The sequence below is a fragment of the Diadema antillarum genome, unplaced genomic scaffold (assembly GCF_040938485.1).
Source record: "Diadema antillarum isolate AM-2024a unplaced genomic scaffold, OU_Dant_1.0 seq00000300_RagTag, whole genome shotgun sequence".
Lineage (NCBI taxonomy): Eukaryota > Metazoa > Echinodermata > Echinoidea > Diadematoida > Diadematidae > Diadema > Diadema antillarum.
The window spans coordinates 1,598,260-1,621,075 of record NW_027271323.1 but is presented as its reverse complement, the minus strand read 5'-3'; the positions used below and the strand labels follow the sequence as shown (position 1 = coordinate 1,621,075).

The window sequence follows — 22,816 nt, the reverse complement described above, 5'->3', positions numbered from 1 at the left end:
AATGAATTGAAATCTGTTCAGTCCTGGATTTACGCTAACAAGTTATCATTAAATGTTGATAAAACACATTATATGTTATTTAGCAATTCCTTGCAAGTTATTCCTGATGTTAAGATTAATGATATTAACCTAACCCGAGTAGATAGTACAAAGTTTTTAGGACTTTACATCGATAGTGACCTTTCCTGGAAAACTCACTTTAATTTTTTATGCAAAATTTTGTCACGAAATACAGGAATCCTAAACAAACTGAAACATTTTATGCCCAACCATATCTTGCAGATTGTATATTCAACCATGATTTCCCCATATCTTAATTATGGAATTCTTGTGTGGGGTAACGCATCTAAATACTTACTGGATTCACTTTTTCTTCTTCAAAAGCGAGCGATCAGAATTATTAACCATGCTGGGTATTTATCTCACACTAACGCCTTATTTCAGAAAAATAAGATTTTAAAACTGATAGATTTGTTTGGTTATAATTTAGGTATTTTTATGTATAAACTTTCCTCAAAAGATCTTCCTGGTGTCTTTTTACAGATGTTCATAAGAAACAATTCTGTCCACCACTATCCAACTCGCCAGAGTGACGCTTATCACCTTCCACGAACTCGAACAGTTTTCGCTAAAAACACAATTATGTATACAGGTCCTAAATATTGGAATGATCTCCCAACAGAGGTTAAAAGCTGCTTGTCATTATCATCCTTTAAGCGTAAACTCAGACAGCATGTATTGAATAGCTACAACACACAAGTGCCCTAAAATTCCTTTTTATTATGCTGATAGCTGCTCTGTTATACTACTCGGTTGTTGCCATGTGAACAGACTCATGCATATACATTTTAGTTGCATGCTCTCTCAAATTCCTTCCCATCGGTGTTTTTCCTTCCACTTCTAGTAAGACCTTGGTCGTGTCGCATAGTTTCCCCTCCTTTCTTTTTTTCCTTTCTTTTATGCATCATTGCAGCTGGCTGGTATATCACATATAGGAATTGCAATTGATTCATGTTCTCCATTTTTTTAATCTTTCCCCGTGTTTATGGAAGCCGGAATGTTTAAACCCTAATAGTACTTAAGTATTCACGTCATTGTCACTCCCATGTCTAAATTGCTATGAGAGCAACTGCTATAGTGTGCAGCATGTGGTTACTTGTTCTCATTTTATCACACACATAAATGCATGTGAGAAGAATCTTCTGAGCCCCGAGTAATAGTCATTCTCTTTTGTTTATCATTACTTTTGGTCTTAATTGTACCCGTGCTCCTCATCCTGTTCCCCTTACTAGGCTTTTGTTGGGACCTACACTCAACAAGCTTTGCTTTTTAGTAGGTTCCATCGTATTTCTCTTCGCATCCTTTACTTTGATTGAAAATGACACATCGACCATTATGTATTACTTTTGTATTCCTATTTCTTCATGTATATATCCAAGCTGGACATTCTGTATTTTATTTTGTTATATACCATGTATTTTCCATCGAGAAATACGAAAATAAATTGAAATTGAAATTTAACACCATAAATGAGCACAAAAAATTTAACACCAGCTCGGTGTTCACTATTTAACACCGGACTTTTTGCAGTGTACCAACAAGCAAAGCACGTAAATGCTCTTCCTCTGGCCAATGTCCCCGAGATTGTTCTGCCCATAAAGAACATAATGGTAATAGTAAAATGATTGTTTCAGTATGTTGTATAAAATTGTTAGACCAAAAAAGAAGCTGCAATAAAAAGAAATAAACATATAGGAAATAGGCTGCCATCACATGATCACATTTATCCAGTCAAACGATAGACTGCATTATTGAAAGTGACCTTGGACTTTACGCCCGAAAAAGGAGAAAGGTCTTTACAGGGTACCTTCATTTTGCTCGATAAACCATTATCATGAATACAAGCTTTTATGATTTCCTTGTCAGAATTTATGTGACAAAATTGTGGGTGACATAAACTATGAGCATTTGTACATGTGAGTACTACCAGCAAATACACTGCCAGTAAATTTAAAAAGTCCTGTTGAATAATACGCTCATGAGTAGGAGAAATGTTATAAATGCAGAAAACTTTGTAGAACTTGGCCTGCATAATAGGATAAGTTCAGATTCCTAAAGCAATGCACTTTTTATCCTCCGCCACACATAGTGTGAAGGGAGTATCACCGCCATGTTGGTCGGGCGGTCGGGCGGTCGGGCGGTCGGTCGGTCGGTCTGTTGCAAAAACTTGCGTCGCGAACTCCTCCTACAGTTTTGAAGCAATTTAAATGAAACTTAGGGTAAAATGATGATATTGAGGTATAGATGTGCAAGACATGTTTTTGTGTTTGTCGGACAATGCGTTGCCATGGTAACCATAATTTTACCAAAACCTTGTGGATTGAATAACTTCCATAGTATTTAAGCAATCAATTTCAAAATTGGTATCTATGATGATCTATAGGTGTAATTATGCAAGGCATAGATGTGGAAAGCATAATTTTTGTGTTTGTCGGACAAAGCGTTGCCATGGTAACCATAATTTTACCAAAACCTTGTGGATTGAATAACTTCCATAGTATTTAAGCAATCAATTTCAAAATTGGTATCTATGATGATCTATAGGTGTAGTTATGCAAGGCATAGATGTGGAAAGCATAATTTTTGTGTTTGTCGGACAAAGCGTTGCCATGGTAACCATAATTTTACCAAAACCTTGTGGATTGAATAACTTCTACATCGTTCAAGCAATTAAGGTCAAATTTAGTATGTGTAGTTATGCAAGGCACCAATGTGTTAATATAAGAAAAATGTGTTGCCATGCATGGTAGCCACTCATTTTTTTTTTTTTATCAAATTGAACCATTTAATCTATGAAGGTGAAATTTGGTGTGTATGATGGTCTTTAAGTGAAGTTTTGCAAAATGTCCTTTGTATTTGTATCGGACAATGCGTTGCCATGGTAACCGCATGTTTGTTTTTTTTTAAATCCTGTGGAGTGAACTTCTTCCACAGTTTTCAAGCAATTGAAACCAAATTTGGTAGGCATTGTGGCCCTGAGTTATAGATGTGGAACACATAATTTTTGTGTTTTTCACACAAACCGTTGCCATGGTAACCACAATTTTACCAAAACCTTGCAGATCGAATAATTTTCCATCATTCAAGCAATTAAAGTCAAATTCAGTATGTATCATGATCTAAAAGTGTAGTTTTGTAAGACACCAATGTGTTAGTTTAAGGAAAATGTGTTGCCATGGTAACCACTCATTTTTGTATCAAAATAAACCATTCAAGCTATGAAGGTCAAATTTGGTGTGTATGATGGTAAAAGTGATGCTGGGGAAAATCATGTTTCCATTTGCTGTAAGTTTTATACTCAGTGTCAATTCTGTAATTGTGCAGTAAAACTAAAATTATTCTGTTTCCAATTCGACAAATAAACAAACTTGGTATTAACGTCATTGCCCTCATGACATCACATACTATAAAGCAACACTAGGGGCGGGGGTATTAATCACCTTCAGTGATAATTCTAGTTTTAGAATGACTTTGCTGTTATCTGTACAATGAACACATTTAAAGGGAAAGAAGAAGGATTATGACACAGGGAAAATAACCCAAATACAGGAATGGGTGATGCCTGCTATAATATGATACACCATAATCAATAGGCATAGACCACGAGTATATGCCGTTTTCAAGAAAACATACTTGTGGCTCTCGGCCGCATGCTTGTAAACTTACATTCGGCCGTCTAGCAATGGTAGATAAACACGAATGTGGCATATTAGGTAGGGGTCACATCTGTCCATTTGCCATGTCTGTGCATCCTGTCAGACGATCACAGTGTGTTTCTATCTAATCACTTGTATCTTTATTTTTGATTGCCTCCCAACCCATATGCAATTGCAATAATTATATTTTGCTTTCTATCTCTCAGTGTAATGAACTGAGCTTCTATCTGACTATTTTATGTGACCGTGCACCACAAAACGAGCAAAAGGTAGCACACGCTGATTTTGTGTGGAGACTGAAAATAGGTGAAATGGATCAACCTACAAGTGAGTGGTTCACAACCTACAAGCTTGTTTTTTAGTGGACCTCTCAGTTCTTTTTTTTTTCTCAACTGAAACATAACCTTGTATTATTTTTGCAAGTATAAATGCATATATATGTAACTTTATTTGTATCATTTGATATCATTTGCAAAGTTGTATGTTTACGTTTCTCATTTGTGATATAATTCCTAAATAATACTGTGTTATGTTCTGTTGGAAAAAAGAGAATAATGAAATAGATGAATTGAATTGAATTGAACCTAACCGATCATGACTTTTTCATATTTTCTGAACGAGCAAGTCTTCTTCTACATTATTTTAAAATTTGGGATCATAAAATGGGCAGGAAAGTGTGCTTTTCAGCAGTATATCTTGAACTCTTTTTTGTAGAATAGTGTGATTAGGTGTTTTTAGAGTCCTCTTTTCATTTCTTAAGAACCTTGGATACACTTTTCACTTTAAACTCGAATAACTGTTGAAAGGATGATGTTATTGCTTTGAAAGTTAGCATCAATTATGAACAGAATGTGTTGACACGGCACTCTCAATTTCAATTTAATCTGATAATCCCGTCATTGTTGTTACTCTGGTGGTTTACATCCTGTTTTTTTGTCCCATTCGTTGCACAGCCAGCACGGCTTGGTACAGATTTAACGCTTGAATAGACACTTCACTTCAGAGCCTCTTTTCTCAGTTCACACTTTTTTCTGAGTGTGTGTTCTCTTTCCAATATTTAGATTTCAGTTTGATTTCAGTTACACATCATTTTAAAGCTTAAAGTCTGCTCTTTTAGAATATGCTCTTAACTAAAATTTCATGTCTGGCGACTTTCTGTGCATTTTGTGATGCAGGGTCACATAATATACTGGTAAACCAGAAACATTAGTAGCATGAAACTTTCGCGAATTGCCGATCATGAAAAATCATAGGTATTTTAGTATACAACATAACTGTACATGAATAGAGAGAATCGTACAACACTAACTGTTGGTTGATGTGAAACTCACAACAATAATGACTGCACACTAGTAAACCCATGTTAAAAAAAAAAAAAATGCGTTCAAACTTACACATATATATTGTTAAAAAATATTTCAAAGGTCCTCTTTATCATTGGGAACAATATAATTATTTTTAAAAATCGCATATGATGCGTCCGTCACTGTGTTGGTCAGTTGGGGTGCTGTTCGTTATTCCGAAGGTTCGTTATTCCGAAGATTCGTCAATCCGAAACACCCCAATTCTCTTTACCTAGAAGTTCGTTAATCCGAACATTTGTGGCGTTATTCCGAAGGTTTGTTTATTAGAAAATGAAATAGGGTTCGTTATTCCGAAGGTTCGTTAATCCGACAATGAAATGAGTCCGTAACGAACCTTCGGAATAACAAACCATATCACATTTTCGGATTAACGAACCTTCGGAATAACGTGCTGTAATCGGTCAGTTGTACTATACCATATGAGTATTTTTTTAATTGAATCTAAATATAAGGAGATATCACTATATTTGTCAACTGTAAACCGTAACTCTGGACGTTTTAGTCTGGAATCAATTTGATCACATTGTTCACATTTTGTATATTTAACAATACTTTACACTTCTTTTACTAATTCAATTTTTTTACATTGTTTCTATCACTCACATTTTAGAACTATTTTGAAAGCACAGATGCTGGGTTTTTATTCCATCTGCAAATTGTGAATTATTGTGAAAGTAAAAACCGTACGTAATGACCAAAATTGCAGATTTGGGAATGATTAACAGCATTATGAAATCACCAGTTTAATAAAATTAATCTCGTTAAGAATAACTAAGAAATGCTGCTGGTATTGTGTGCCCGAAATGAGTAAGCTTCGAAATTCATTCACATTTCTGACTAACCATACACATACGATACACACACACATACACACACACACACACACACACACACACACACACATACTCACAATACGTTTTATTCTGCTTCATCATACATCATGCTGAATACAGTATCTCAAAATGCAAGATAAAATCGAGTTATTGTTTGTTTGTTTGTGTGTTTGTTTGTTTGTTTGTTTGTTTGTTTATTTGATTATTCATTCTCCATTACACATACCAGAAATACATAAAACAGGACATCAATCTAGTAATGATGAATCAGAAGTAAGATTACAAAATGGATGAATTACACATTTCAAATGTATGATTCATTTCTTCTCTCTGGTCTAATATGTGGTGATCACTGGTCACAATATGCTATATCAGTATGCTGTCGAAACCTTGTTAATCTATGTTTAACCTTAAGAATACCGTAGAAATTTGCAAGTATTTATCATATGAATTGCAGACTCATTTGAAATTGCAGAACCAATTCTTATATACAGGAAAGAAAAACGAAATGGCTCTCAGCTATGTACTGAGTAATTCATCAGAATAAAAGAAAAGAATCAACAATCAATGACAGTTTACATATCAGGGCAGGAGTGTTCAACACCCTTGATATTTCGGTTAGAGTTCGTTATTCCGAAGGTTCTTTAGTCCGAAGGTTCTTTAGTCCGAAGGTTCGTTATTCAGAAGGTTCGTTATTCAGAAGGTTCGTTATTCCGAAGGATCGTTAATCCGAAAATGTGATAAGGTTTGTTATTCCGATGTTCATTAATCCGAAAATGGAAATAAGGCTCGTTATTCCAAAGGTTCGTTAATCCGAAAATAAAACAAAGCTCGTTAGGCCTATTCTGAAAGTTCGTTACGGACCCTATTTCATTGTAGGATCGACGAACCTTCGGAATAACGAACTCTATTTCATTTTCGGATAAACGAGCCTTCGGAATAACAAACTCTATTTCATTTTCGGATAAACGAGCTTTCGGAATAGCGAATCCTGTTTCATTTTCGGATTAACGAACCTTCGGAATAACGAACTCTATTTCATTTTCGGATTAACAAGCCTTCGGAATAACGAACTCTATTTCATTTTCGGATAAACGAGCTTTCGGAATAGCGAATCCTGTTTCATTTTCGGATTAACGAACCTTCGGAATAACGAAACGAATGTTCGGATTAACGAACCCTTTTTCATTTTCGGATTAACGAACCTCTAGGTATAGGGAATTTGTCTGTTTCGGATTAACGAACCTTCGGAATAACGAACCTTAGGAATAACGAACCTTCGGAATAACAAACACCACCCGATAAAAAAAAAATGAAAAAATAAAGAAATTCTAACTTACCTTTTCCTAATGCGTTGGTATCTAAATAATTTATAACATGATATAAGCATTTCATTTCATAGCCAATTACATTTAACCAAAACGTCATAAAAATCCGACTTATTCAGCAAAGCTTAATCCCCACACACACAAAAAAGAGAACACAACAGCAACGAAACGGCAGCCACCTACCGTCCTTATGAAACAAGTCTTATACCACAAGTAATTACCACTAGTATACAGTGTCAGTGTGAAAATAATATAACAAAGCCAGACCTAGAGAATGTGTCAGGCTAATCCTAACCATAATCATTCTGATCCCATTTCTTAAATCGGACTGAATAATGCATATCATTAATACACTACTTGTTACAGTAATCTTATTCAGCTAGACTATAACATCACACGGTTGTTCAGATGATGTTAATTAACGAAAAACATTTGCATTTTTACCTTTGTTCATGCAACGGTAGTCAATTCAATAATCGTGACTTTTTTTTCTTTTCATTTGGAACAATCCACGATGGGAAGATATCCCTTTATTGAGTCTTCAAAAGAAAGCGTAATTACCATAATAAATGATTTAAAGAAAAAGTACAAGTAGCACATAAAGTAGATATTTAGTGAGTCATTAAATACACATTTAAACCAAATAAAAAGGTTGTACAAAAAAACAATCTTTCCAAAAACAATGATGTCCCCTATTCAAGCCAGATCTATGTCCTCAGGAGCCGATAAACCAGTTTAAAAATCAAATTGTCCAAATGTGCTATTACTTTTACTATTATTATTCTACCAACAGAATCCGAATTCTATATCGCTGGTTTGAAAACCATGTAGGTTTCATATTTCTTACATTTTATAACATGTACAGTGTCATTATATAATACAGATATAATATAATCTATGTATCATATACACGTGTATATAACTTGAAACCTCAATACCCACAAAATACCAAAGAATTAAACAAAATTGATATGTGATTATCAACTTGTGTAATAAACCGTCTAAAAAGAAACAATGAACATCATTCAATTTTCAAATTGAGATACAAAGTTTCTTTTTATTCTGGATGAGGAGTAGGGAGGAGGAGGGGTAATTAGCAAGGAACGAAACCTTGTTGGCTATAGAGGAGTCTTCGCCAAGACTACCATATGCACCATTGGCATTACAGCCTCTAGCTATAATACAGACAGGGCCTATGGGGCAGCCATAGTGTCAGTCAGTGCCGTATATAATGATACAAACGGTAATGGTGCCGGTGGTGCATGTAGTAGTCTTGCCGCAGACTCCTTTACGACCAAGAAGGGTTTGTGCCTGCAAACTAGCGGAGGGAGCTGGTGGACGGTTACTCGAAATCAAATGTTAACCCACTCCCGTGGAGTCGATCTTGCAGTTCTCTGTCGAATTGCTCACTTTGTGCCACAGTGAAGCAGTTCTTCCAGTCACCGACGATTCCTGTAGAATCATAAGAACAAGAACGAAGACAAACAAAACTATAAAAAGAGCCCACTCATTTTGAGTGTTTTTTCAGGCTGTTGTAGTATGTACTAATACTGGTATCATACCGTTACTATCTCTGTTCTCCCTGCCTTATTTTGTGTACATGTATTTCAATAATAAAAGTTACTCTAGGTAGTCTTAATTATCACTAATACAACATGGTGCACTATCATTTTTGGTAGTGTCCGGACACTTATTGTCTGTGGTAGGATCGTTTTCGTTTTACACTCTAAAAAAATCCGAGTCAGAACTGACCCGTAACTGGGTCCGTTGGGGTCACACACCGTTCCGGGTCAAAAATGACTTGGAATTTGGTCATGCAGACCCCGAATTGGGTCACCCTGACCCAATTCATGACTCTGAATGGGTCATATCTGACCCCATTCCTTGTCATTTCTGACCCGGAACGGGTGTGTGACCCCAACGGACCCAGTTCCGGGTTAGTTCTGACTCGGATGTTTCAAGAGTGGACATCCAGGGCCGGCGCAGTGTTTACAAAAGTGTGGGGGCCCACTTCCGGGTTTCATGAGCTAACAAGCAAAAAAAAAAAAAAAAGGCTCATCTCTTCTCCCCGTCCACTTCCGAGTTTCTTCAGCTGACAAGCAAAAAACAAAAAAAAAAGGTCTTCAGAGAAAAAACATAACCTTACCGCCGCCATACTTCAAGATCCCTATCTATTTCTATATTAGTGCCACTTACGTACTTCTGGTTTAAAAAAAGTGTGGGGGCCCAAAGTGATGACACCTTATGTATTCCTTTGTATGGGGCACAAAAAGTGTGGGGGCCCGAGCCCCCATAGTACGGCCCCCAAGGCTGCGCCGGCCATGCATCTATGTTTACGTTTATAGTTTTTTCTCTCTTTCTTCTGGGCTTCCAGTGGGTCATTAATAAATGTTTTTATTCAGAAATCAAGATATAATTATACAACAAATAAAAAAAACGCACACACACGTAGAGACAAACAAGTTGCATGTACAGGAAAGTTATATTTAAAGGGGTGGCATAGTTTTTGTTGAGATTGGAACTTAGGTTTTCAACTTCTTCTTTTTTTGTGAGATGATGAGAAACCACTAATGAATCTAATATGAAAGAGCAAAATAATTCTAAGAGGAATTTAATGTTCTTTTGATGAAAATTGATTTTGAAATGGCTGAAATATCCAAAACAAAGGGATCCTCATAAAAGGTGGGGCCCACCTTTAGTTAGAACCTCTTTGCTTTACTTTGCTTTTTGTAGCTCAGCCAATTCAGAACCGATTTTTATCAAATAAACTTTGAATTCCTCATAGAATTGTATGCCCTTTTTAACATTACATATGATAAGATGTTTTCTAAATATCATGCAAAAAGTTAAAGGCTGAATCCTAGTTCCAACCAATAATATACCATCCCTTTAAGCAGAGAAACGTCACGAGTTATATCTTCCTCGTGTGATTCAAATTACTAGACATCAAGTTTTACACCATTTGAGTATTTTGAAAAGTGTAATCACTCTTCTCGTTAGCACGTCGTAAAAATGATGGAAAAGGTTAAAAAAATAATAATAATGTCCTTAAACGTAGCTCCCCTTTTAACCACGCAGGTTTACAGTTTGAAACAAATAATTCCTATATTGTTATTTTTCTTTCAAAATCATTATGAATCTCAAACGGCTCTTAGTGCAGCAAACTTTCAATCTACAAACAGAAAGCCCCATTATATTCTCAGAGCTTTGAATCCAATAGGACATACACTTCAAGCTCTCTTGATCAATCGCAGTCGTATTTTTCTCCCCTGTAGCTGGTGTTGCCAAAAAGATGAGATTTGTCGCAAAAATGCCTAAGCTGGGTTTGTTTGTTTTTTCGCTTTAAAGTTACTCCATCAGCAGATAGAGCAATAACCTTTGAAGTGATTCATCATATGTTACATAAGAAGTAATATTCTGAAAGATATTATTATAAATATTTGATGTTTTCTTTTGATTTTAGTAGTAGATTGTGCAGTAGCTTCAATGGGAAATCTAAACATGGAGTTGATCCGTTTTGAGGTCAAACTTTACATATATTTTGACACCTGTTATCTGTTTGAAGCAGAGTATAATTAATGTTCATATTCATAACTCATTTGCTTTGATTTGCTTGAACTTTTCAGTTACAGTGGCATGCTGTAAAGTAATTCGGAGTTTATAGGTATTAACACCTTTTATTCCACGTATTACTCTACGTATTCCATGTAGTACAATTTCCTCTTCACAAAAGGCTCAGCAAACGACTCAACAAACCATATTCCACAGTTGGAAGTGTTCGTACTGTATTATTCTGCTTTATACAGCGGATAAGTTGTATTGTCTAATGATTTAGTGATCTTGGACTCGAATCCTCGGTCAAGGTATTTTGCCCTACCATGTCATTGACAAGAAGCGCTTGAATTTGTACCTGATAAATCAATAAATTACATTTTTACAAGAACTGACTCTACTGACGCGGCTATTTTTAACATGATGAGACCATTGTATTTTACTGATATTGCATTACCCTTGATGGTCTATATCATCTTTATGTCATAAGTGTACCATAAAAAAGCAGTAAAACAGAAAGCGAACATATAAATTTATTGCATAATGATATACACGTATATATACATTTTGTCCTTTTCTGTGTATACTATAGGCGTATAAATGGGTACCTGGCAACGCTGGTAATAATAATGGCAGGGCCCTCTGGTAGAGCAGTGGCAACACTGAAGAGGCTACCCTGGATAAATAAGACCTTATTATTATTATTATTATTATTATTATTATTATTATTATTATTATTATATCTATAATTACTATTATCGCCATGCAACATTATCATATGTGTCCCTGCTCACAAAACCAGCAAAATGTCGCCAGACATGGATTCTTAGTTAATGGTAAATTCTGAAAGAGCAGACTCTAAGCTTTTGAATGATGTATAACTCACGACGGACTCCCCTAACCTACCTAAATACTGGAAAGAAAGCACACACTCTGGAAAAGAGTAAACTGAGAAAAGAGGCTCTAAAGTACAGGGTATTCAAGCACTTAATCTTCACCAAGCCGTGCTAGCTGTGCGATGAAAGGGACACAACCAAGGATGTAAACCACCGGAGAAACAACAATAAAGGTATTCACAGATTAAGCTGAAATTGAGCATGTTCTATCAACACAATTTGTCCATGATTAATGCTAATTTTCAAAGCAGGAGCGTTATCATTTCAAAGGTTTTCAGACTTAAAAGTGAAGAGTGTGCAAAGGATTTCAAAGACATCATTCTATCCTCCCCCCCCCCCCGAAAAAGAAAGGGTTATAGAAAAACTGTTGAAACACCATTCCTATTCATGTTATGATCCCAATTTAAAGAATAATGTAGAATAAGGATACCTCTTTCAGAAAATATGAATAAAAAACTCAAGATTGACTCGGTTGAACCATTTCAACTTTTTTGAGACCTCACATAAAATCAAGGTGTGCGACTTTGCAACGTTGTGATGAAGGTCAGATATCATACTGTATAAAACGATAACAACAATTATAACACTAATAACACTACCAATAATAACAATTACAAAAATTATAATGATAACGAAAATAACAATACTCTCACCTTTCCGGTAGTAACTGACAGCGCCGTGCGCTCTGCCGTACTGATTACCATCTTTCGAGGTCTCTTCAAGACGTGCCATCTCTTTTCTGATTCCGTCGATCGAGATTTTAGAAATGACGTCATCCAGTACATCCTCGGATATCGGGTGGTTGATGAATTTAGCTATGCTTGCGACGCACTCTCGCAGTTTCTTTGATTATGAATGAATGAAAACATAGGAGAGCAAATAAATGAGATCGGAAACACATATCAAATTTAAAAACAAGTGCTTTCATTTCTCTCTCTTATCTATCAACATGTCATTCCTTGGCTTTGTTTGCTTGAAGGGATTGTATAGTTTTGGTTGAGACCTAATTTCAGGTTTCTAACATTTTTTGGTGAGATAATGAGAAACCTCTTGTGAAATATGAAAAAGCATGTTTATTCTATGAGGAATTCAACGTTTATTTGATGAAAAATTGGTTTTGAAATGGCTAAGATATCCAAAAAGAGTAATTCTAATAAAGTGTGGGACCCACACTTTATTACGATCACTTTGCTTTACTTTGTTTTTGGATGTTTCAGTCATCCAAACCCGATTTTCATCAAATGAACTTTGAATTCCTCTTGAAATGGTGAGTTCTATACTATATCATAAGTGCTTTCTTGGTATCTCGCAAAAAGTTAAAAGCCCAATTCTCATCTCCTTCAATACTGTACCATCCTTTTAATTCCCTTTGTCTGTAGACTCTATCTGTACTTTTTTTTTCTTTTTTGCTCAAGTAATACACAGGATTAGAGCTGGCACGTCTCAAGGCGTATCGGAGCAATTACCCCGAAGGGAAATTACCACCCCCCCCCCCCGACTAAATACAGGTTAGTGATAAGGTTAGGGTAACGTTTAGGGGTAGGGGTGGGTTTTAGGGTTATAGTTTGGATTAGGGTTAGGATTAGGTTCAGGATTAGGATAGGGTTAGGGTCAGGGGAACGGTCCGGGGTAATCTCCCGGGGGTCATGCCCTAGACCCGTTCGAAGGGTAAAATATATCATTTCCACTGAATTTACGTTTCACAAAGGGTTACAGAAATGAAAATACCGTTTCATTTATACGCACCGTTTTCATGTCTTCGAACTTTAAGAACATGATGTTCTCTAAGTGTCTGACTTTCCAGTATGACAAGACATGCTTGTCCCAAGCTCCGTAGATGTCTAGACGACGATATGAAGGAAAAAAGTCAACAGTTAAATCTAGATTGGTCTAGTAAAAATAACATTATTGGAATAGTTCATGTGGGAATCCTTTTGAGGTGTTGGTTAAAGTATATCGTATGCCTTTATTCAAAAGCGACACGACTTTCGATAAATAAATCCTGTCATCACAAAACACGTCTTAACGCTTATATATGCTTTCTCGAAGTGAGATGATTATAACATGGTTGTCCCCATATTTCGTGTGTGCCTGTGTTTTTGCCTGTCTGTTCGTGTGCTTGTTTTTTGTTTTGTTTTTCCATCTCCAAGTTTCATAAGTGGGTTATAAACACATTCAGAATTTAAACGTTCGTGTTGTTGAATACAGACATAAAAGTAATAAATACAGTCTACACAGAAGCTTAGATTCCCAAAAGTGATACGAAAATGATAAAAAACAGGAACATTTTATATAGATACAGATATTAATGAGGAAAGGGGGTGCACGTCACGAGAATTAACGACACCACGAGTCATACAGCCTATTCTGCGAGTTATACAGCTCACGAGTCATACAGCCCATGAGTTTTACACCTATAAATAAGCAAACAAAGCCCACGAGACCGACACATTAAACCCTGTGTTGTATCTGTCGAACTAGTTGGCTGTTTTTACCTGGTGTCGGTATCATGGGCTTTATTTCCTTATAAACTCATGGGCTGTAGGACTCGTGAGCTGTATGACTCATGGGCGTCGGTCTTGTGGGATGGCCCCAAACAGGGAACTGGGTATAATGATAACTTGCATACCAGTGAAAGGAAACAGAATTATTCTATGAATTTCCCCCGAGAAGGAAACACCCTGCATGGACTACTACAATTCAAGGTCTGCAGCATATATCTTTGATCAGTATTTTTTACAAATAAGAAATAATCTCTCCCAAATGACCCCCCAGTCCGAAAAGCTGTTTGTTGATTTTTTTTTCTTTTACAAACTCCTGATTTTAGCTCTTCTTTTTTTTCTCCAACACACAGGACCGAACTAATCGATAATATAGTTCGGAATTTAAAGAGTATAAGAAAAGTGCTTGTTATGATAATATTGATGATATTCTGTTAAAATATATTATAAATTTTATCGTTGATCCCTTGGTACATGTGTTTAATTTGGCTGCAAATAACAGTATTGTCCGTGAGGTTACGAACGTATCTACGGGTATTCCAGTTTTTAAGAACGGGAATAGGGAAGATGTCTGTAATTACAAACCAATATATTTGTTCTCCATTTTCTAAATTACTAAAAAAAAAGTTGTTTACCCAAGACTTTTACATTTTCTTACTAAGCATAATAATATTTCTAATAATCAATTTGGTTTTCGGCAAGAACACAACACATCCTATGAAGTCCTTTTCTTCAAAGTCTCTAAAGCTATAGATACATTTTATCATACCATAAGCATGATAGGTGTATTCCTGGATTTCTCTAAGGCCTTCGATACCCTCGACCACAAAATACTTTACAAATTATCCCATTATGGTATTTGAGGTACGACCTTTGTTGAGAGCCTCAAGAATTACCTCACTAATCGCAGACAATTTGTATGATATCAATGGTCATACTACATCTGTTACGCACGATATATCACTTGTGGTTTACCGCAAGGAAGCTTACTCGGACCACTTTTATTATTTTGTTCTCGATATCGACGATAAAGTTATTATAGAAATTCATCAAGTTTTCTTTCCTTTTTTATTATTCCCTGATGATTCAAATGTGTTTTTCTTGCTCTGATCCTGAGCTATTGACTGATACTTCGAATATCGAGTCGATTAGATTACTTTACTGGATAAGAGCAAAGAAATCCTCAATTAATCTTTAAAAAAATATAAATGTATGCTTTTCAGTATTTCTTTGGAAATATTATCCCGGAACATTTTTCTGGATAATGAAGTCATAGCGAAAGTTTCCTCTATCAAATTTTCAGGTTTGTTTCTTGATAGCAAGCTCACCTTAGCCTCTTGGTAAGACTAAGAGCTTGAATAGCCTGTATTCTCAGTGCACACTCTTTCAAAGTGTGTGCCTACCCTCCAATATTCAAATGGGTTTCGAGAGTCCATTTGATTTGACTCATGCATCATTTTAGAACTTAGATTCTGATCTTTCAGAATCTGCTCTTGACTAAAAATCCATATCTGGCGACTTTTCGTTGGTTGTCTGATGCAGGGTTTATTTAATCATAAGCACAGTCACAAAATAGTCAATCTTATGACACATTGACATCATGCATCATGACAATTCAACAGCTTGTAAAGAAACTCTACAAACACACACGTGTATGCAAATTGGTCTTTAGCTTGCAAATCCCTACTCTCCTATATATGCACACTTTAGTTTTTCATACCGTTGATTCATGCTTTTGATTCATTTTCTTTTTAGTTACACTTGTATTTCTGAAATAAAGTGTGACAAATTGAATACGTGTTAAAAGGCTTGGATGTGAGAAATCGATGACAGAAAAACATGACGTTATTCAGGAAGTCAATGAACGCCAATCTATCCACGATAATATCATGATAACTATTCATATCTATGAATCGATCGGTCAAAGGTGCATGGTCCCGGTGTTTTAGTCAAATGCGTACGCGGGCGCACGGCGCAAGTTTCCTATAGAGACCTATGCTATCGACTCCTCTTTGGCGCTTATGCTGTGGCCCACTTCCCCGAGTCCGAAGGAGTCCGATCCACTGTAGTCAGTGGTCCGATCACAGTTCGGCTCATGATTCGGCTGAGGGGGATGACAGCTTTAGCAAACTTCTTTTGTGATGTCAAGAAGCGCATATGCACGCACCCTGGCATTACTACAGACTGCGCAATGCGCAGAGAGGACAACGAAGGCAACGTTACGAAGCAACACCTACGCACTTTACTCTTGATGACAGCTCAACTTCGGTAATCTTCATATCAATGCTAACGGTGATCAGCAGTATCATCAACAGCGCCCTCTACACTACCGGGACTATGCACCTTTACGAAGATAAAAAATTGAATATTGCCTTCAGTGTCTCTTACTTTGATCGGTGAACACGTTGTTGAGAAGCTTGTCCCATGTGAAATAGTCGCCTTGCGGGGTGTGAGTTACAAACCTGAAGTAGGACGTCATCACGTCTTTAGGATTCCTCGCCAGGTATATGATCTGGGGATTGAAAACAACATGACTTTGTAGTGAATGTTTGTTATTCCGAAGGTTCGTCAATCCTTGTTCGTTATTCCGAAAATGAAATAATAAGGTTCGTTATTCCGAAACACACAAATCCCATATATACTTGGACTTTCGTTTAACTGATAGTAAAAAAAAAAAAGTGCGCTATAGAATATATTCAGATATATGAGGTTTGTCGTTCCGAAGGCTCATTAATCCGAAAATAAAATAAGCTTCGTTATTCCGAGGTTCGTTAGTCCTTACAGTAACTGTCGAGAGTGAGTGTACTGCAGAGTGTATCAAAAAAATAAGGAAATCCAACTATGGAGGGCTACCATTTCGTAATTGTCGGCTATGGAGATTGCAATGTTGATTGTGAGGAGAGGGGAACTCTTCATCTTTCCATTGATACCTAATTATGATGACAAATGTCATGAATGACTGAGCACATGAACTTTAAAGACGACAATGACAAATTGCACTTTTCCAAGTTTGCGTGTTATTGTGAAGGAACAATGCATGTCTCACTGCATGAGATCTGTCAATGAATGTTGCTTTATAGGCCATCCTGTGCGAACGCAGGTTGGTGTGTAGGATTTGTGTTTAGGATTTGTGTTTAGATTTTCTCCTAACATAGCTCCCAGTGACAAACCGTGTCTTGAATATGCAGAGAGTAAAATGGATCATGGTTTCACCTTAATAAGAAGGACCGAGTTTTCGACAACGTGGCCATGTTGAAGGTTATGAACCCTAAATCGTTAGAAGAAGCCCTAACACACGAATCTGCATGATACAAACAAACACACACACACACACACACACTCACGCACACGCACACATACGCGTATTTCCTAATTCGGTGACATGCCACAAGGAATATAATTTTACGTGAAACATTTATCAGTTCTGTTTCTTATCACAGAAAAAAAAATATGGCCTGCGACCGTTATTGCAAATTTGAGGTCAACCGGAGGTACCGAGAAGGTGAATGCATGTTACCTTCGCTTTGGCCTCAAAGATTCCTGGCGGTAGGAGATGGAGCGGTAGATGAGAGGTCATCACTCGTGCAGAATCCATTTTGTCCAGTTCGTGATAGAAAGGCCGGATCGGTGAGCGGGACTTCATCGTGTCCATGCTGGACATGCCCCCCTCAACGTGATACTTCATAGATGCTCGCCGCACGTTCTCCCACACTCCGTCGGCTAGGAGTAGATGTACTATCTCTACCATCCAGTGGGTGCCTGAAGAAGAAAGTTAGTTGTCCAAACCTGTTGCTTCCGAGACTTGATAATTCGCAAGATTTGTTGCAATAGTTTGCCATAATTATAGGAAGTCTGCTCAAAGCGAGGGGAAAATCGCTTCCCAATTCTCTGCATATCCAAAACAGGACGTGGAGTTTTTTGTCTTTATCAGCATGCACACAATAAGTGGGAAATTCATGTTTTGGAGGGAAGAAAATCTTTGTCTTTAATAGTTACTCAGTATATCTGCTGTGGGAACATTGCACATTCTTATCACAAGGTCCTGCGTTAAGCTGCGTTTACACCGAATCCAGCACGCGTCACGGAACGCGGATTTTGCTATGGTGCGCTAAAAGGAACCAGGTCTGGTTCTGTTATAATATCACTTCCCCGCTACTATTTTTGTCAATTAATTGTAAATTATTGGTATACTGTTGATTTTGTTGCTCCTGATTTTGACATTAGAATAGAATAATTATTAGAATAACAATAACTGATTCTTTTTTAGCAGAACCAGATATGGTTCCTTTTGGCGTACCACAGCAAAAACCCGCGCTGTCCGTCGCCTGTACCGTGCTCGGTGCGGTAAAACGCGCCATATGAATGCACGCCCGGTTCGTTTTCCCATGATGCTTTGCCAACTAAGACCTTCCTAAACCAGATGCATGAAGTTGTACTTGGTAATGCTATAGAGCAATATAAAATGCATTTAAAAAAAAAAGATGTAGAGCAATTCCAGGAGTGAAGACGTGGCCATGGGTGATTGAGATCACATCACAATCATAAAAATTTGAAAGTTTCATGCATGATCTTCAGATCTCCAGAATGGTTTGGTGGCGGGAAATCTCGTGGACATAAAGAAAGCTAGTGATCATTAATTTTCGTACTAATAAGATCTTAGGATAGGATAGGATCTAGTGCATGGTTAGGCTTTGCAAGTCGATTAGATTAACAACAAACTAAAACATTCTTGTTCGTGGATTCATGCCTGACGGTAATTAGAAATAACCTTCATCACATAATATTCACTTGGGTATACACTGTATTATGATTATACATGGCTATTTAGAGCGTCCATAGACACGAGTGGGTTACAATATACAGTTAATTGAGTCAACATGTGTTTATCTCGGAACTCGCCCAATATCAACGTTGCCTCGAAAGGTATGCTTGAGATGTATACTTGTTTAATAGCAAATATGTTTGTTGTTACACTAGTGATGCACCTCTTTATTAATCAGATGATGATGTGGCAAGGACAGAGTTCCCTGATGTCATAATTGTCAGGATGTTTTCTATCGTCAAAACATATTTATCAATATAACTTTGAAGGAGTGGTAATTATCATACCTCACTTGGAGGGATTTTTTTTTCCCTCAATACAAACCATAGATCTGTTTTGGTGATCTACGTCTTAAGCGTAATATGTTAACAATAAAGACCCTGTCACATCTTTCCAGGAAAGCTACGCGGGCTTGTTGCGAGTAGGGATTTTCCAGCACGCAGGAGAATTTTCTGCGGGTGGACAAGGATGTTGGCGAGTTCCGAACTTGCGTCTTACTGCTAGAGGCGTGCTATTTACCAGCTACTTGATACCTGTCAGCCTGTATTCCGTGTGACCTGCGTGAAAGCTTTGAAACCGATTCATTTTCAGCTACCAGCGACATACGGGGACTGCGAAGTACCTGCGTTACAGCTGCGAAGTACCTACGTGGGAGTTGCCTATGCGAGGTGCTGCCGCTAAGGGTCTCCTGCTGGTGTTATGCGTGTACTCTGCGGGCAAACCCCCGCGACTGATCCGGAACGAGTTTTGAGCATGCTCAAGGCCTTGTCAAACCGTGTCTGGGGAAGCATTGCGGGATGACTTGCAGGGAAAACATTTTGCTACCCGGACCTCCCAGCAGTTGGTCTGCACCTGACAGTACCTAGCAGTCAAGTTTTGAGCATGACCAAAACTTTTTTTCCGGGTGACTCGCAGGGATTGCCCGCAGAGGTCCACGCAGGACGCCAGTAGGAGGCCCTCAGCGGCAGCACCTCGCAGGCAACTCCCACGCAGGTAGGCCTACTTCGCAGCTGTATAAACGCAGGTACTTCGCAATCCCCGTATGAGGCCAAGATAATGGCACTCTGTGGGACTTCTGCCATTCCTTCAGAGAAATTCCTTCCCTGAGCTGTCCCTGAGCTGTTAGCTGTCAGCATGGAGGTCAAACAGAATACCCGCAAGTAGAACTTAAGTAGAACGAGTCCAGCAAGTAAGACACATGCAAAACTCGCCAAAATCCTTGTCCGCCCTCACAAAATTGTCCGCTATGCTGGAAAATCCCCACACGCAACAAGCCCCCGCAGCTTACCCGGAAAATTGTGGACAGCGCCTAAACATGGCTGCGGGTAAAAAGGATTTGCGTGCGCACCTCCGGGCGACTACGGGTGAGATACGTGCTAGGTATATACTGTCATCTGCGGGTCATCTGCGGGGACCTCCGGATGGTAAAAATTGTTCTTCGCAAGTCGCACCCAAGGCTTGCACTCAGAGGTGTGACAGGACCTTGAAGGACATAATTTCTCGCCATCCCGATACGTTTTGATAGTACATGTATAAGGAAAACAGAATATACAGGTAGGTAATAGATTGTTATAGAGTATGACCTCACCTGATTTCGGAGAGGTGACTATAATGATATCATCTGGATGAAACTTCATGGACTGGACCCCTTCGATAAACTCGGGCTTTACGTGAGGGGGGAATACAATGCCCTTGTAAGTGTTGAGGGCAATTCGGGGCGTCCGGGGCGTCTCGTTCGTCGACTTCTTCTCTTCCACTGTCAAGTCCGTAAAGTTCTCCTTTTCCGCTTTCCCGTTTGTCAACGTCCTCTCGTCCGCCATCTTGTATGACACTTGAAAATTAGCCAATAACCAATCAATCAGCGAATGATTATATCTCGCATAGAACGAAAACAATGTACCTTTCAATAACACACACAATAGGAGAAAGTCCGTTACCACACACATTAACCAGATAAAGTATAGGGGAACTCAGCCCTCGAGAGAATGCAGTGTGGAAGACAAGGTTAAGATTCGAGCATTTTCATGAATGTGTGTTTTCTAGCAGAATATTCACAGTGTGTTCACATCCAATAGCCCACTGTGGGAATACACTGTGTAATCACAGTGTCCAGTGTGCGACATAGTGTTCATGGAGTCGACATTTTACTCACACACGGTTGGGCACTGCGTTCACATTGTTCAAACGCCAGAATTTTACTTTGTACTAATCTTACTGCTTCACGCTGTATCTTTCAAGCGCGATATAACTAGAAAAATATGAAATGAGATAATCTTTACTTTCATTCTATGTTAGTATAGGCCTGTAGCCAGATAGCCTTTTTTCAGGTTTTTCCGGCTTTAATGTTTGACATTTCTAGGATGTGCTGCACTTTAATTCGAATTGAGACGCTCCGGTATTTTTAAGTTTACTATGTTAGATGCGATTGGAATGTCTCTGAGAAAATAGATTAATGAACAGTTTGTCATACTATTGACCAAGATGCCGATGAATGTTTATACATTATTGTTGGATACCTTAAAAGTTATGTGTTATTTGCAACTTCTTGAAACTCAGACACATACCTGCAGAAAAAAAAAACATGTTCAAGAATATTTTAAGCATGTTTTATAGGGCAATTAGTTATTTCACAATAGGATTTTTCAATCTCGTGTAAACATTTTTTTTTCTGATTAGAAAATGTCACTTCTATTTCATTCTGGTATCAGCACTATACTCAAGGCTTCAAAAAACATCCCACATACATACAGGTATAAAAACAAGCAAACAAACAAACAAATACATTAACCTTTACATGAAAAGAAATAAACATCATTCTCTTAACCTAATTTGATTAGAAATCTGATAATAAAAACGAATGAAACGAGAGGAAGCTTGATTGCTTTCATCAATATATTGATTATAGTCATCAAGTTACTCTGTATGTCATTGAGAGGGAAATTAATCCAAGTCACATGAAAGTTGTGTAACTTGGTGGAAACGTAGGCTTTGGATGTACGTGTATGTGTCGGTGTTTTTCTGTCCGTGTATGTTCGCAAACGTATGTTTGACGACGAATTAAATCTTATTCTTGTATGGGATGTACACATATCGACTTACGATAGTAAGCTTACCATCACCTGCAGAAAGGGACTAAATTGCAGAAATTTAAGGGAGTCGTTACTGCCTTCTGATGCTGAGCTGACTTATAGTTTAACTATATATACCGTGATCTTACCTTGTTAATTCCTGTAATTTTAAAGAAGAAGGTTGTCCAGTTCTCAAGAAGTGAGTCTGCCTAGGCGTAAGGCTACGGCTCCCAGTCCTCTCGGTGAAAAACTTCTCCTGTGATGGTACGCGAGCAAATGGGAGATGAATGAGGCGAATTTATACCTAACCACTATACTAGTATCCCTAAGAACCTACAGATGGTTGGAACATGTAGGCTATAAAGCATCTAGCCAATCACCAACGCCCTGAATTGGAAATATTTTATCGCTTTGTTTTTTGTCGGTGTGTTCGTGTGAGTGATTCGTCATCTCGTTAACCGGATAAAGCAGATCATGAAAATAAAGCACTCTTTACCAGCTCAGTTCGTCATGCATGTCATGTCATTAATATTATGACTTCCTCAACGCTGAAAAAGAAATAATGAAAACAGTGAAATTCAATTCTTTTAGAAACGCATAATATCAAACATGCAGTTTCTTTGTGTGTACATGTAAAAAAAAGCATCAACATGATAGTCTTTTGGCGTGTGAATGAAAACAAGCATCTTTAAGATTGTTTCATGGCTGTTATATTGTATGTCTTGCCTATATACAC

General features: G+C 37.7%; 1 protein-coding gene across 1 annotated transcript; it reads right to left on the bottom strand.

Annotated features, from left to right (window-relative positions):
• Nucleotides 1-8,583: 8,583 nt before the first annotated feature.
• On the bottom strand, nucleotides 8,584-20,832 carry LOC139730277 (sulfotransferase 1A1-like). Its single transcript, XM_071641155.1, has 6 exons — nucleotides 20,601-20,832; nucleotides 17,708-17,949; nucleotides 16,579-16,702; nucleotides 13,436-13,530; nucleotides 12,343-12,532; nucleotides 8,584-8,693 (listed from the first exon to the last, which is right to left on the bottom strand). The coding sequence occupies exons 1-6, from the start codon at nucleotides 20,830-20,832 to the stop codon at nucleotides 8,584-8,586; spliced, it is 993 nt and encodes a 330-aa protein (XP_071497256.1).
• Nucleotides 20,833-22,816: the final 1,984 nt, after the last annotated feature.

What these genes read in the sequence shown, in the direction of transcription:
- LOC139730277 (XM_071641155.1), bottom strand. Translation starts at nt 20,832, where the DNA reads ATGGCGGACGAGAGGACGTTGACAAACGGGAAAGCGGAAAAGGAGAAC. An exon ending in CAACGTGTTCACCGATCAAA is followed by an intron (nt 13,531 to 16,578) that starts GTAAGAGACACT and finishes ATCGTCGTCTAG; the next exon opens with ACATCTACGGAGCTTGGGAC. An exon ending in TGTCAGTTACTACCGGAAAG is followed by an intron (nt 8,694 to 12,342) that starts GTGAGAGTATTG and finishes ATGATTCTACAG; the next exon opens with GAATCGTCGGTGACTGGAAG.